Source organism: Beta vulgaris, chromosome 8 (genome assembly GCF_026745355.1).
Source record: "Beta vulgaris subsp. vulgaris cultivar EL10 chromosome 8, EL10.2, whole genome shotgun sequence".
Lineage (NCBI taxonomy): Eukaryota > Viridiplantae > Streptophyta > Magnoliopsida > Caryophyllales > Amaranthaceae > Beta > Beta vulgaris.
In genome coordinates, this window is record NC_079209.1 from 12,045,119 (window position 1) to 12,059,080 (window position 13,962).

The 13,962-nt window shown below is 34.3% G+C and overlaps 1 protein-coding gene across 1 annotated transcript; it reads right to left on the minus strand.

The window, feature by feature from the left end:
• Positions 1–227: 227 nt before the first annotated feature.
• Positions 228–11,087, minus strand: LOC104882820 (protein PHLOEM PROTEIN 2-LIKE A1). Its single transcript, XM_010667221.4, has 3 exons — positions 10,714–11,087; positions 8,795–8,907; positions 228–839 (listed from the first exon to the last, which is right to left on the minus strand). Exons 1-3 carry the CDS (start codon positions 11,023–11,025, stop codon positions 467–469), a joined length of 798 nt encoding a protein of 265 aa, XP_010665523.3. The 5' UTR covers positions 11,026–11,087; the 3' UTR covers positions 228–466.
• Between the last annotated feature and the right edge of the window lie 2,875 nt (positions 11,088–13,962).

The following is a 13,962-nucleotide window of genomic DNA, read 5'->3' on the forward strand; positions in this document are numbered from 1 at the left end:
ACCATAAATGAATTCCTTTTCACCATAAAAATCTTAAAATACTATTAAAAAGTTGGTGGTCCCACACCTTCTCTTTTAAAATACTCATACTTTTTCCTTAACAAATGTTTTTTTATTCAAAAAGTGGTGGTCCTCTACTTTTTCTCTCTACCTTTCTTAAAAACCCCCCACTTTCTCTATGTAGCAAGAATAAAAACACGGAGGAAGTACAGTATTACACAAAATACTAAATCAAGATTTCAGATATCCATCATTACTGTAAAAATAAAATAAAATGTCAGAGTGAGAGAGCTTATTTGGGAGGGGAAAGAAAACTATAGCCTTTACATTTTAAAACAAAAAAAAAAAAAAAACACCAATGATACAAAGAAACTGCATGGTATGTAACTATTGTAGTAATGCTCCTTAATTTGTTTCATAATAACATTCGACAATAGAGTGCATTGATTCAGGTTCATGCAACTACTCAAAACTTTGGCTCAATGATGGCACTTTTAATGACTAGCCCTTTCTTCCAGCTACCACCTTGATACTCATACAAAGAAAATTCAATTTCTCCTACATTTTCAGGAGATGCCTTGAATTCGCCGACCGGAATCCGAAGCCATTCACCCTTAGGTTTTTCCTTAAAATTTTCTTTATGCTCTTGCTTACTTCCATTTGGAAGTGTAAGCCTGAAATTGACAGGCAGTTCCCAGCCATAGCATGTGTATTCTAGCATGATAGAAAATGCAACTTGGTATGTAACTCCAGGTGACAGATTTTTTGTGTGGAATCTTCCGTGCACTTCAAGCCAAGCAACGTTTCTTAGTTGAGCTACAGAGATTTGCCCATGATCACTACAAAAGCAACAATAAGGGTTATCGAACATATTAACATATATTAGAGCTAGCAGTATCTGACATGACACGAGAAGTTGAGAACATAAGCGAAATGCTTATGATAATGTTATATTTGTTAGTTGAGTTGTTTCTTACTTTTTTAGAGCCCGTTTGGTTTGTTGGGTATATGGTAGTATATGAAGCTCATGGAGGTGTATGGGTGTGGAGATGAGGTTGCGTAGAAGGAAAACGTCATTTGGGACATAAGGCTAACTTTGAATGGACATATCTTTCAATCTATAAATTATTTTGAGGTGATTCAAAGTGGAGGTGATAGATTGTTCCGAGAGCTTTCCAATGATAGGTCATATGTCAAATTCGGGTGAGAAACGAGAAAGTTATGACGGTTACGAAGAACTGACGAAACTGACGAGTTTCTTCGGTGTTCTGTCCGCCCGCGGGCTAGGACCCTGCGCCCGCGGGATGTCGAGCTGCGGGTTTCTATTTTCCGGGTTTTCTTTTGTTTAATAAGGGTATAAATAGGTGCCCTAATTATGATTATTATTATCCATCATCTCTAAACACATATTTGAGAGAGAAAAAGCTGTAGAGAGAGTTCTTGAGTGCTTTTGTAATCTATCTTGAATATTCATCGATTCCTAGTGCAGATTCGTGGTTTTTCTCCCAGTTCTTGGGTTTCCACGTAAAAAGTTCTGGTGTGTTTTTTCCTTGCTTTCTTATTTGATATTCTATAATTGTTTGCTATTATTATTGGATTGATAGTCAATAGAACTTACAAGTGGTATCAAGAGCTAGGTTTGATTATTGTCTAGATCTAGAATAATTAACAATGGAGGATTCAAAGATTAGAATTGAGAAGTTTGATGGGACAGATTTTGGATATTGGAAGATGCAAATAGAAGACATCTTATATCAGAAAAATCTGTATCAACCTTTGTCTGAAAAGCCTGCTGAGATTGAGGAGGCTAAGTGGAAGGTACTGGATAGGCATGCACTAGCGGTGGTGCGTTGACATTGGCTCGGACTGTGGCGTTCAATGTCAAGGATATCAAAACAACGGTTGGATTGATCAAAGCACTGTCAGATATGTATGAAAAGCCCTCTGCAATGAATAAGGTATATTTGATGCGCCGTTTATTTGGTTTAGAGATGAATAATAGTAGTTCAGCTGCTGAACATATTAATGAATTTAATTCATTAATAAGTCAGTTATCTTCGGTTAATATTGTCTTTGAGGATGAAGTGAAAGCCCTAATTTTGTTGTCCTCTTTACCTACTGCTTGGGAAACTGTTGTAACTGCTGTTAGTAATTCCTCTGGTAAAGAGAAATTGGTTTATGATGTTGTCCGTGATCTGATTTTGAGTGAGAGCATTCGAAGGAAGGAGAGTGGAGAATCATCTGGAGCATAAGTGCAGAAGGTAGAGGGAGGGAAAAGGGAGGAACTTTCAGGGAAAACGGAGTCAAAGGGGGACCGGAGTAAGTCAAAAGGCAGGGCTAGTGTTACTTGCTGGGGGTGTGGTAATGAAGGACATTTAAAGAGAGATTGTCCTAGGAAAGGGAAGAAGAAGGTTCAAGAAAGTGATGATGAAGAAGAAGCATCAACTAACTTGATTTCTGAGTACGATTGATGCTTTGATGGTAAGCATGGATGATCAGGAAGAGTTGGTTGGGTGCTCGGGATCATGGGTCTTGGATTCGGGTTCTTCTCATCATTCCTCACCATGCAAGGAGTTTTCGGAATTTCAAATCCGGAAAACTTGAAAAGGTCTACTTGCGGATGGCAAGGCAGTGGAAGTCATGGGGAAAGGTGATGTGAGTGTGAAACTCACTCATGGTGGCTCGTTGGAGTTGAAGAATGTCAAGTTTATCCCAAGGTTGAAGAAAAGCTTGATATCAGTAGCCCAACTTGCTACATCGGGTTACAAGGTTTGTTTGATGGTGGTTCTTGGAAGATTGTCAAGGAGCAATGATCATAGCTCGTGGGACAAGGAGTGGAACACTTTACACCATGGGGAGCACATAAAGGAGTCCGGGATGGGATGAGAACTTCATGTAAGGTGTCGTTTGGTCGGAAAACTATCGATAGTGGGCCAAGGGATGAGAACCGTGGTGAAGCGGTATCCCGGTGGCAAATTGACCGGTAAGCGCACAAGGTGAAGGACGGCACACAAGCATGTTGTGCCGGAAATCCTAAGTGGAACAAAGGGTATATTGTTCGAGTGGGAGCAATGTGAGTTTGCTTTTAGAACAATGAGAAGCTTCTTTGGCTTAGGTGGTAATTGGTTTTATTGAAGTTTGATGAGACTTCAATGTGCTTCTTTGGTTGGAGAGGAAGTGATTATCTTCTTTAGTTATAGAGGAATGGATCTTCATTTGGTTGTACTTGTCTCTAAGGTGATCCGACCTCCGGGGTAGGAGGGTGTGTAGGTTCATGGGGTGATGGTGCAATGATTTGGAGTTTAGTGATTAAGAATCAAAGTCGGTGTAGATTTTGATGTCTTTCAATTGGAGTTGGTGCAAACTTCAATGTTATTTTCCTTGGTGTAGAGGAGATGTGTTGTCATGGGATGCTTGAGGTATGTCATGGTTTGGACACGACTAGAGATTGCTTTTGCAGTGGGAGTTGTGTGTAGGAGTTGAGATGAATGAGAGGATGATGAAGGTATGAAGTTTTCTTCACTTACACCTATCTCCAAGTGGGAGATTGTTGGGTATATGGTAGTATATGAAGCTCATGGAGGTGTATGGGTATGGAGATGAGGTTGCGTAGAAGGAAAACGTCATTTGGGACATAAGGCTAACTTTGAATGGACATATCTTTCAATCTATAAATTATTTTGAGGTGATTCAAAGTGGACGTGATATATTGTTCCGAGAGCTTTTCAATGATAGGTCATATGTCCAATTCCGGTGAGAAACGAGAAAGTTATGACGGTTTTACGAAGAACTGACGAAACTGACGAGTTTCTTCGGTGTTCTGTCCGCCCGCGGGATGTCGAGCTGCGGGTTTCGATTATCCATCATCTCTAAACACATATTTGAGAGAGAAAAAGTTGTAGAGAGAGTTCTTGAGTGCTTTTGTAATCTATCTTGAATATTCATCAATTCCTAGTGCAAATTCGTGGTTTTTCTCCCAGTTCTTGGGTTTCCACGTAAAAAGTTCTGGTGTGTTTTTTCCTTGCTTTCTTATTTGATATTCTATAATTATTTGCTATTATTCTTGGATTGATAGTCAATAGAACTTACATGGTTCACTATCTTTAGGCTCCAAGGAACGGATATCAATTATATATCGATCCTTTTTTTCATGTTGGTTCAACCCCTCACCAAACAATTCCATTACTTGATGGGAATGGACTCCTTCAATTTGTTACCTCCCCCTCGCCCTCATGTAACAAAATCCATTAGTTGATGGTAATGATTACCACTTCATTTCCATTTCATGGCATGAACCAAACACCTAATAACTATCATCATTTTTATTACCTTACCCTCCCTTATTTTTTTCCATTCCCTCTCCATTCTATATCTTGAACTAAACGACCCTAGTACAAATTTAATTGTCTACCTGGAGTTATATAGTGACGAAACATATTTCGATTGTTCATCTGCAATAAAAAATCAACATAAAAATACTACATATCTATAAACCCCTTGTGGATAGCAGTATAAAATAACAATAAAAGAGGGTAGGAGGAATTGTCAGATTGGATAAACAACTATCATTATTTGGCTAAGAAGATTTTATCAATGAACTAGCTTTCCACCCGTGCAAAAATGCACGGGAAGTTTTATGTAGAAATGATTTAGCGTGTATAATGTACGATAATTATTTTGTATATTAAGTAGTTGTTTTTATTTGAAATATATTAAATCCATAATTGTTAGATACCATCTATTTAAGATTAAAAGAATATAAAATATAAAATTATACTATTTAATATATATATAAATTCTTTGTTACAACATTTTAAACTTTAAAAATCTTATAATCGTGATATATACATTTATAAATACGTAAATGAAACAAAAAACACATTAAAATGCGGGGGAGTACTTTGTTTATGATTTTAAGATTTTAGAATGTTTCTCCTAAAATCATGATCTGAATAGTAGTTATTGATTTCAAGTTTTTATAATCATATCGTGTATTAAAAATAAATTTTTAAAAACCGACTTATGACCCGTATGTCCAGTGATTGATGTAGCTAATGTCATGATAAAAACATGTGACCAACCGACTTTTTTTTTTTTTTGCTAAGCAAGTAATTATATTAATTAGAGCAAACAATACAACCTAAAACCAACTAAGAGGAAGCAAACCAAGGTTCACTTCCTCTTAGTTGGTTTTAGGTTGTAACTGTTTGCTCTAATTAATATAATTTGGTTTCGCTTCCTCTTAGTTGATTTTAGGTTGTAACTGTTTACTCTAATTAATATAATTATTTGCTTAGCAAAAAAAAAAACTTTTTTAAACAAAAAAAGTTGAATGAAGCTAAGAAGCTTGTGTTCTGCCCATTGTTTCATTCAGAGGCTCATATAAAAACATGATGCGCCACTACTGGCACTCAATCACGTAACAACTTTCACTCCTTGTTTGTGGCAGTCTCGCTCAACCCCTCTCTCTTATTAAACTATCTTATTACATATTTTTATTTTTTGTATGATATGATTATCTATAATGCACGATTGATCAATCTATATTATTAAAAAATAAAATAAAGCAAACATAACAATACATGTAACAGAGCTAATAATTAAATCATAAATTATATAACATGACAAAGTTTATCATATACAATAAGAATCCTAATTTCATCTTGGAGGCTGTGGACACTAATTAGCAATAATGGTTGTCTAATCCAACAAACAAAGTTTATTACTCTTTTCCTAATATCTATCTTAGCTTGGAGGAAACCCTTGAATTTTATTTAGAAAGTATTGTTGACATGCCTGACAATGACTTCCTTTTCTTTTTGTTAGCGTTTTAGAAGAAACTTTGTAAAATTTCCATTTGGTAGCTCATACACTTTACCATAAGGTAATACTCCCTCCATTCCAAAATATAGTTCTCATTTCCCTTTTTTCATAGTAAGTAATTTATGCAAGTATAATCTCAGAGTTATAATAAAGATTTTTTATTTATTTAAATAAGTGTTGTATGAAAAAAATGATTTTAATTAGGAGAGAGAATGAAAAATAATTGTGAAAGAGCATTAATTGTAACATCTTGGTCGAATAAACAAAGGAAAAAACAAAATTCAAGAAGCAAATAAGTGATGGGACACGATTTTTCTAGACAAATTACGGAAAAACGTGGAACTAAATATGAAAATGGAAACTCTATTTTGGGACAACTAAAATGAAAATGTGAACTATATTTTGGACGGAGGGAATAATATAGCTTCATTTCTTGATTAAAGTATACAAAATTATGGTAAACCAAAGTTACGAAACCAAACCTATCTATTTCCTCATCTTCTTGTATAGTCTCAATTATCCCCATTTTTTGATTATAAGCACTGTCACTAACGCAGCACCCATCACCCTCTCACTTGAAAGTATCCACTCTCTCTCCTTTATTTTGTTTTGACTTATTTGATGAACCGTAATATTTTTCACTTTCTCTCCCTTCAGTTCTCTCAATCTTGTAGTTCCTTTTTTTACCCTTTGATTTTGGTTTCATAATGGTGATTTTGTTTCGATCTGGAGCAAATGATTTAATGTTGGCATGCTAATTTGTATTGATCTTTTGGATTTAGTTTGAAAATTTAGTTATGGTTTAAATATTCTTAGTATAAATATTATATAGACAAATCAAATCTCACTATATCTAATGAATATTCTTTAGTATCTTTTGACAGCAAAAGTCATGGCTAATTATGGTCTGAAAATTACCCACGAATTTCAAATTTTGAATCTAAATAATTAATTTAATTTAACCGGGTGACGTAATTAAAGCAATGAGGTAAAACTTACCAAATTTATATGATTGTAATTGATTCATTTTATATCTATAGACTATATATGTTGCAAATCATCCAATTTAAAGCAATAGTTATGGCTTTCCATAAATGAGGCAATTAGCCCACGCACAGTTTAATTGTGGAAGCGAAATCTCAGCAAATGTTCATATGCATACTACACGTGGCACTGAAAAAATGAAGATAAGTGTAGTGATGACATTTGGCAAATTGAACAATAGCTTGACATGTAGGATAAATGTACTCAGCTTTATATATATATATATATATATATATATTATATATATATATATATATATATATATATATATATATATATATATATATAATATATAATATATATATATATAATAATATATATTATATTATATATATATATATATAATATATATATATGATAAAGTGGTTGCTAAATTTTAAACTTTATTATTCTTCATATTATGCTTTTTAATATCATCTCCATACTAATCTTTTCACATAAGTTTAGCACTGTACTAATCTTCTAATAATTGTTAATGGATTCCCTCTCCTTAAAACTATCCTTCATATATAGTATTCTAAAGACCCATCTTCATATACGATTATACTAATCCTTCATAATTTTCGTTTGCATACTAATCCTTCATAGTACCATTTTATAGTATACTTATCCTATAATTTTTTTCATAACAATAAACTAATCCTTCATAGTACATATACTAAACCACAAACTTACGCATAAGGATTGATGATTGGATTTATTTATCACCTTGGACATGAAGAGCGCTCGAACAAATTACTTTGGATTGTATTTTATTGCAATACAAAACTATGTGTAACTGCTTCAAATATATTTGGCTTGATTTTTTTAGCATAATAGTAACTTATATATTTTTTTCTTTGGATTCTATATATCTATTTTATATGTCGAGAAGGATAGGACGCCAAAAAAATAGAAAAAAAAAAAGATAACTACTTACTTTCATTAAAAAATACAAAAAGTAAAAATAGAAAAGGAAACTACCTAATTAATTTTAAAAGTAAAAAAAGATAAAAAAAAAAAGGCATTACAAAAAGAAAACAGTCAACAAAAAAATTCCTAATTTATCAGATATAATTAACAATTAATTTGATTTTCTACATATTTTCGCACGCATCGCGTGAATATAAAACTGATTTCACTGAATGATTTGTAACTTATGATGCCATTAGAAAATTCAAGTATGTTGAACATCGTTTCAATATGTCTGCTAAAGTTTTTTGATTCATATTTGTAATAGAAAATTTAGTTCTATGGTAACTCCAACTGCAGCAACTTTAGAAATGTATTCGCGGAACACACTAAAGCAATTGCTTGAATTTCTAGATTTTCACAGCATCTATTTTGCTAAACTCCAATGAATTGTCCTAACTATTTTGAGTGCAATTAGATGTTAATGGGCTTATACGGATTTGTATTGAAGGTCGTTGAGCTAGGATGAATGAGAAAGTGAGAACTCTGCATGTTGTATGCTAAGAAAATGACAGTATTTATAAACACCATTAGTAAAATAATTTTTTTGCATAATCTTTTGTATATTAAATTCACTGTTTTTCAATGTTATTAAGATCATAGCCGTGAATTTTGGGATATGATAGGGAGTCCAAAGATACCGTGAATTTTGGGATATGATAGGGAGTCCAAAGATACTATTCCTATTTAATTAAAGCAATTGAGGATTATGCGGGGATTGATTTCCTAAAATATAGATTGAGTGGCACACGCCTATTTTTATATGGAACCGACACATCAACAAATATGGACATGAATGGTACTATACACGTGGCGATTGAAAGTGGAGGATCAATTTAGAAGCGACATTTGGCAAACTGTTTAAGAGTTTGACACGTAAGCTAATATGACTTTGCTTTATATATATATATATAGATATAGATTAGTTTCAGATATAGATAAAAATTTAATATAAGAGTAGTAGTAGTATTATTACCTGGTTTGCGCAGTATGCAAGTACCAATAGGTTGGGTTCTCAGCCCAAGTTATCTTGAGATCATTGGCAAACACCATAAAGCAGTTGTTTCCCTTCTTATCCACCCAATATTTCTGATAATAAGTCAGCGAAAGAAATCACAACGAAAGCCAAAGTAAATGACAGCACCCTTGCTGCTCTCGCAAGTATTTTATTTGGTTCCCTACTTTCTATAGACTATAGGGATTTGGGCGAATACGAACTTGTGAGATGGTGGCTTCTAACCAGAACTGCTGAGTGAATCTATTTGATCATTTTCAACTTTTTATCTTCACTTTTAGAAAAGTGTACATGCACCCCATATACTTGTAGGAATCTTAAACACAAAACGTTGTTGTAAACCAGAGGGTAATACCGCCATTAAAACCTATTTAAAATTTAAAAGTACAATGTTCATTCTTGTATCATGTGGCATGATTCAATTAGACCAATATTAGTTCTAAAAAAAAAGGTGATAGTTACAAATAAAACATAAAATTAACTAATTAAGTATACGAAAAAAAAAATCCAAAAAAATTATGAAAGATAAATTTATTTTACAAAAGTACTGAGGTTAACAAAACACATATAGGTTGTTACTAGTGCGTGTTAAGTTACGAACAGACATAAGAGCAGCTGAACAAAATTCCTTTATTTATATATGATCGTCACATGCAACATGTTAGAGTGGACACTAGGAAGGGCTTTAATTTAACATGTTATTAACGAAAAAGTTAAATAAACATAAGTTTAGCTTAATGAAAAGGAAAAATTGATAAAAACAGTTCCAATTATGGGCGTTCCGTCATTTTAAGTTTCAATTAAGAATTATTTTTGAGCGGTCCCAACTATGTATCATTTATGTCGAAATTGGTCCCAAGTGGCTGATTACCTGTTAAACAAGTTTTAAAAAATTCTTTTAAATTTCTTTACTCATTTCCTTCTTTTTTCTCTCTCCTATTTGATTCCTCCCGTGATACCCCTCTTCCACCCTCCCATCCACCCTCACATGCGTGCCAACCCTCCCCTCCCACCCCTCTCTCTCCAGCTACCCCTAAATCCCCTCCCTCCCTCCCCCAAATTCCCTCTCCTCTCCCCTTCCTTTGCCCCTGCCCAAAATCCCCTAGAAACATCCATAATGTAAAAAAAAAAAAAATCCTTGAAATTACGTTTAGCATAAACACCAACAACTCCATTAAACGTATCATAACTGGATAGTTTGGAGGGGATTGAGGGATTCCAACAACAAAACTTAGCATAGCTAGTGCAGAAACTTAGAGTTTAGTGCTGTAACATAAAAAAACGAGGAATTGTGCAAGCAGTGATGCAGTGGGTGGTAAAGCTTCGAAAGGAGATAGAAAGGGTACGTTGGGCATGTGTCTTCATTGGTAAGGTTTGGAGGAGGAGATTCAGTAAGTTGGATCAGATCTGAGTTATGAGAGAGAAAAAATGAGGAGAGAGAAGCGAGATGAGAGAGAGAGAGGGAGGCTGCAGCGCCACACTTGGTGGCCTCGGGGGTGGTTCTTCGGAGTGACGAATGTTTCGTTTGAAGTGGACGTTCATAATAATTTTTAAGTATATATTGAGACAAATATAAAAAGCACGACCATGCATGATTATATTTTTTTTTATGTAAAAGTCACAATAAATAATAAAAAGTTGATGTGCGAAGAGTTAAATACATTATAATAAAAACTCGATTGTTGCAATTAAAAAAACGAACGAGGTATAATTTGAAGTTAATCAAATTTATTTGATAAAACACACTCTTACTTCAACGACAAAGATAACTTGACTAATAATGCCAAGTCAAATTTAGAAAAAAAAATAATAAAAATAAGTTAAATTTGAATATAAAATTTTTTAAAAGCGAGGATACAATTATTGCTAAAATCACTTACTTTTCTTCTGCCATTCAAATACACCCCAGCATGCAGTTGTTCATAAACTTTCTCTGGAGAAGATTTGTCGATTGGCGAATCGGAGTTGTCGTTGATGATGGCTTCACAATTATGTGGAAGCTTAAGTAGAACTCTTTTTGATTCCTTAGGCTCATTAAGATGATGACTATTATTATTATTATTCCTAGTAATAGGCACAGGTGTATTAATATCAGATTTTTGGCTACTTATTGTATCAGATTCAGAATGATACACAGGTTGATCTTGCCGTTCTGAAGAGCCCTTTTGTTCTTCTGACCAACTTGTTCCCATGTCTAACTTGTGATTGTGTGATAAATCAATTAGTTTCGCTCGTTTATAATCTTTGATAGAAAGGATCATTTATATTCTAATGGTGGTTGTATAAATTGCAGTATTAAAAAAAATTGGGATAATGTTCTGAAAAGAATTTTAGAAAAGTGGTGATGATAAGAAGGCATATATCCCATAACTGACGCTGTATGGGAAAGACAGCAGCATGATTACCGTTGAGATAAGCATCTTCTTCACTTTCAGCATTACTCACCAAATTTTTAATAATTAATTATTTTTCACTGGTTGAAGAGGCACAAGGATCAACCAATTAATTCGAATATTGTCCTGTCAAAAAAATATTCATTCGAATATTGTGCTTTATAAGGGCCGGGTTGCCAATTAATCTCTGATATTAACCCAGCAAAAACATCTCAGATCTTCGATGCTATATCTCAGATCTTCGATGCTATATTAAACAATTAAATCGTAGATAAATATCTACATTCTAGACTATATTGTTGGGCAATTAACGAATAGCTTATAATTGATTCTATTAAATGTTTGTAATAGTGGTATTTGGAAAAAGGGGTAGATGAGGGTGTGCAAGCAGCCTAACAGCATAGGGTCTCAAAATTATAAGTGCTCTATAATATATTATTTTCAAAAAAATTATTTCATATTTGAGAAAATCACCCTTATTTTCCATTCTTAATAAATTTTTCAATGATCAATTTTCAACATTCCATCTTTAATACCCAACCTTCCACCTTTCTTTTTAATAAATTTGGGGGCCTAATTTTCATGTTAGAATAGGGGCTCCAACACTTCAAGACGGCCTTGTAAATTGGAAAGTAATTGATAGTTCATCGTGACTTAATTGTGTAAAATGACAAATAAGGACATTATGGGCATAATTCCTTACTTACTTTTATTGTTTATTAATGTAATTTTCAAGAATTTTAGGACATAATGTAATTAATCCTACTCATTCCTGAATCTCTACTTTCAAAAAGGCCCTCCCCCGGTTTTTTAAATCACTAGTAGAATAAATGCTATTTGCTGCGTTGATATTGCTGCGGTATTACCTGTACGCAGCAATATAACACGGAAAAAGAAAAAAAAAATTGAAAATTACAATATTGCTGCGGTTTCCCGCCAAAAACCGCAGCAATATTAGTCAACGGGCAAATTTTGAAAACATGTGGGCCCTCAGCAGCGAATATTGCTGCGGTTTCCACGTGGCAACCGCAGCAATATTCGCTGGCAATCCAAAAAAAAAAAAAGGGACGCGGGTTTCTCAAACTCTCTCACAGTACCCTCACGCTCTCAAACACTCTCACTCTCTCCTCCGGCGACACGTTCGGTCTTCCGGCGATTTCGCAACAACATTCCGGCGTCCCCCTTTCATTTTTCGGCGTTTCGGTCCGGCAGTTCTCCTCCGCCGCCTCTCTCTCCTACGTTGCTTCAGCGAATCTTAGAATTTCCGCTACAGTTCTCCAACATACGTTTCTCCTCCGCCGCCTCTCTCTCCTACGTTGCATTCATATCCGCCGCCTCTCCTCAGAATTTCCGGTGCATTCAAGCTTGTTCCTCGCCGTTTTGTCATCTTAGGTTAGTTTTTTTGTAAATTTTTCTTAATTAGTGTTTTAATAAATTTTTGGCTTAAATTGTAGTTTAAAATGATTAGTATAAAGTATATATATGCTTAGTTATAAGATTTGAGTATTAAAAACTGATTTTGTGATAATTTTGCTTTAGTTTTTGTATGCCCTAATATGTTATACGGGATTTTTTTTTGTTTAAATTGATATGAATGCAATGCCTTTATATTGATAGACTTACCAATGGGAGGGGAAGGGAAATCTAAGGAATGGTTTGGTATTTGTTGTTTGATGATAACTTGAAATCGCTTGAATGCGATTATTGCTTGGTGAATATTTGGAATCGCTTGAATGCGATTGTTTTTATGTACATCATATTGCCTAGATACCCGTTCAAGACTTACTCATTAGGAGTAAGTCTTGAATAGTCCCCGTTTTGGGACTGTTCTTAAACGTCACATCTCACTTAGGTGGTGAATGTGTGTTGATTCTTTGATTCTAAGTGAAATACGGTTAGTCATTTCCCTAATTTGTTCTCCGGGTACATATAAGATAAACAATTATCTTTATCGTGTACTTGGAGAACTGTAGGGAAATGCTGCCGAATTTTACTTAGAATCAAAGATGATACATGCATTCACTAGTGGGATTGGACGTTTAAGGATGGGTTAGGTTGGAGTGATAAGGACCCAATGGAAGCATGCATTGAATATTAGTTTGTTGTATGTGTTGGAGTTATGTGAATTTTAAATTGATAATAATTTGTATATATGTATGTGTTGGGGTTTTTAGAAATGGATCGAAGTTGGATGTATGGAAAGCGGAATACGTTGGAGTTCGTAGAAGGTGTGAATGAGTTTTGTAAACGTGCTGTAGAACATCAACAACTTACTTGCGAGGCTGAGATTTATTGTCCATGTGTTGATTGCTACAATGTGAATATGATTTCTGATATTAGGACCATAAGGGATCATCTTATCCGTCGTGGATTTAGGGCTGAGTATTATATTTGGTTATGTTGATGTTGGCACTAGTAATTCATTAGAAATTGATATGTCGAATGTCGGGGTTGAGAATGAAGTTGTGGTAGAAGATCATGTTAGGATTGATGGCGATGATGTAGTAGGTGATGAAAATGACAATGGAGATAATAGTGACACTGAGGATGAAGAGTTTGGTGATCGAATAGGTGAGATGTTGGAAGGGGCTCGTGACCATTTTAATGAGCGGCCACGAGTGTTTGACAATTTGTCTGAAGCTGCTGGGAAACCCCTTTATCCAGGGTGTACAAAATACACTCAATTGAGTGGGATTTTAACTCTTTTCAACATAAAAGCGAAACATAATTTGACTG

What these genes read in the sequence shown, in the direction of transcription:
- LOC104882820 (XM_010667221.4), bottom strand. Translation starts at nt 11,025, where the DNA reads ATGGGAACAAGTTGGTCAGAAGAACAAAAGGGCTCTTCAGAACGGCAA. An exon ending in ATTTGAATGGCAGAAGAAAA is followed by an intron (nt 8,908 to 10,713) that starts GTAAGTGATTTT and finishes ACTTATTATCAG; the next exon opens with AAATATTGGGTGGATAAGAA. An exon ending in TTGCATACTGCGCAAACCAG is followed by an intron (nt 840 to 8,794) that starts GTAATAATACTA and finishes TTGCTTTTGTAG; the next exon opens with TGATCATGGGCAAATCTCTG.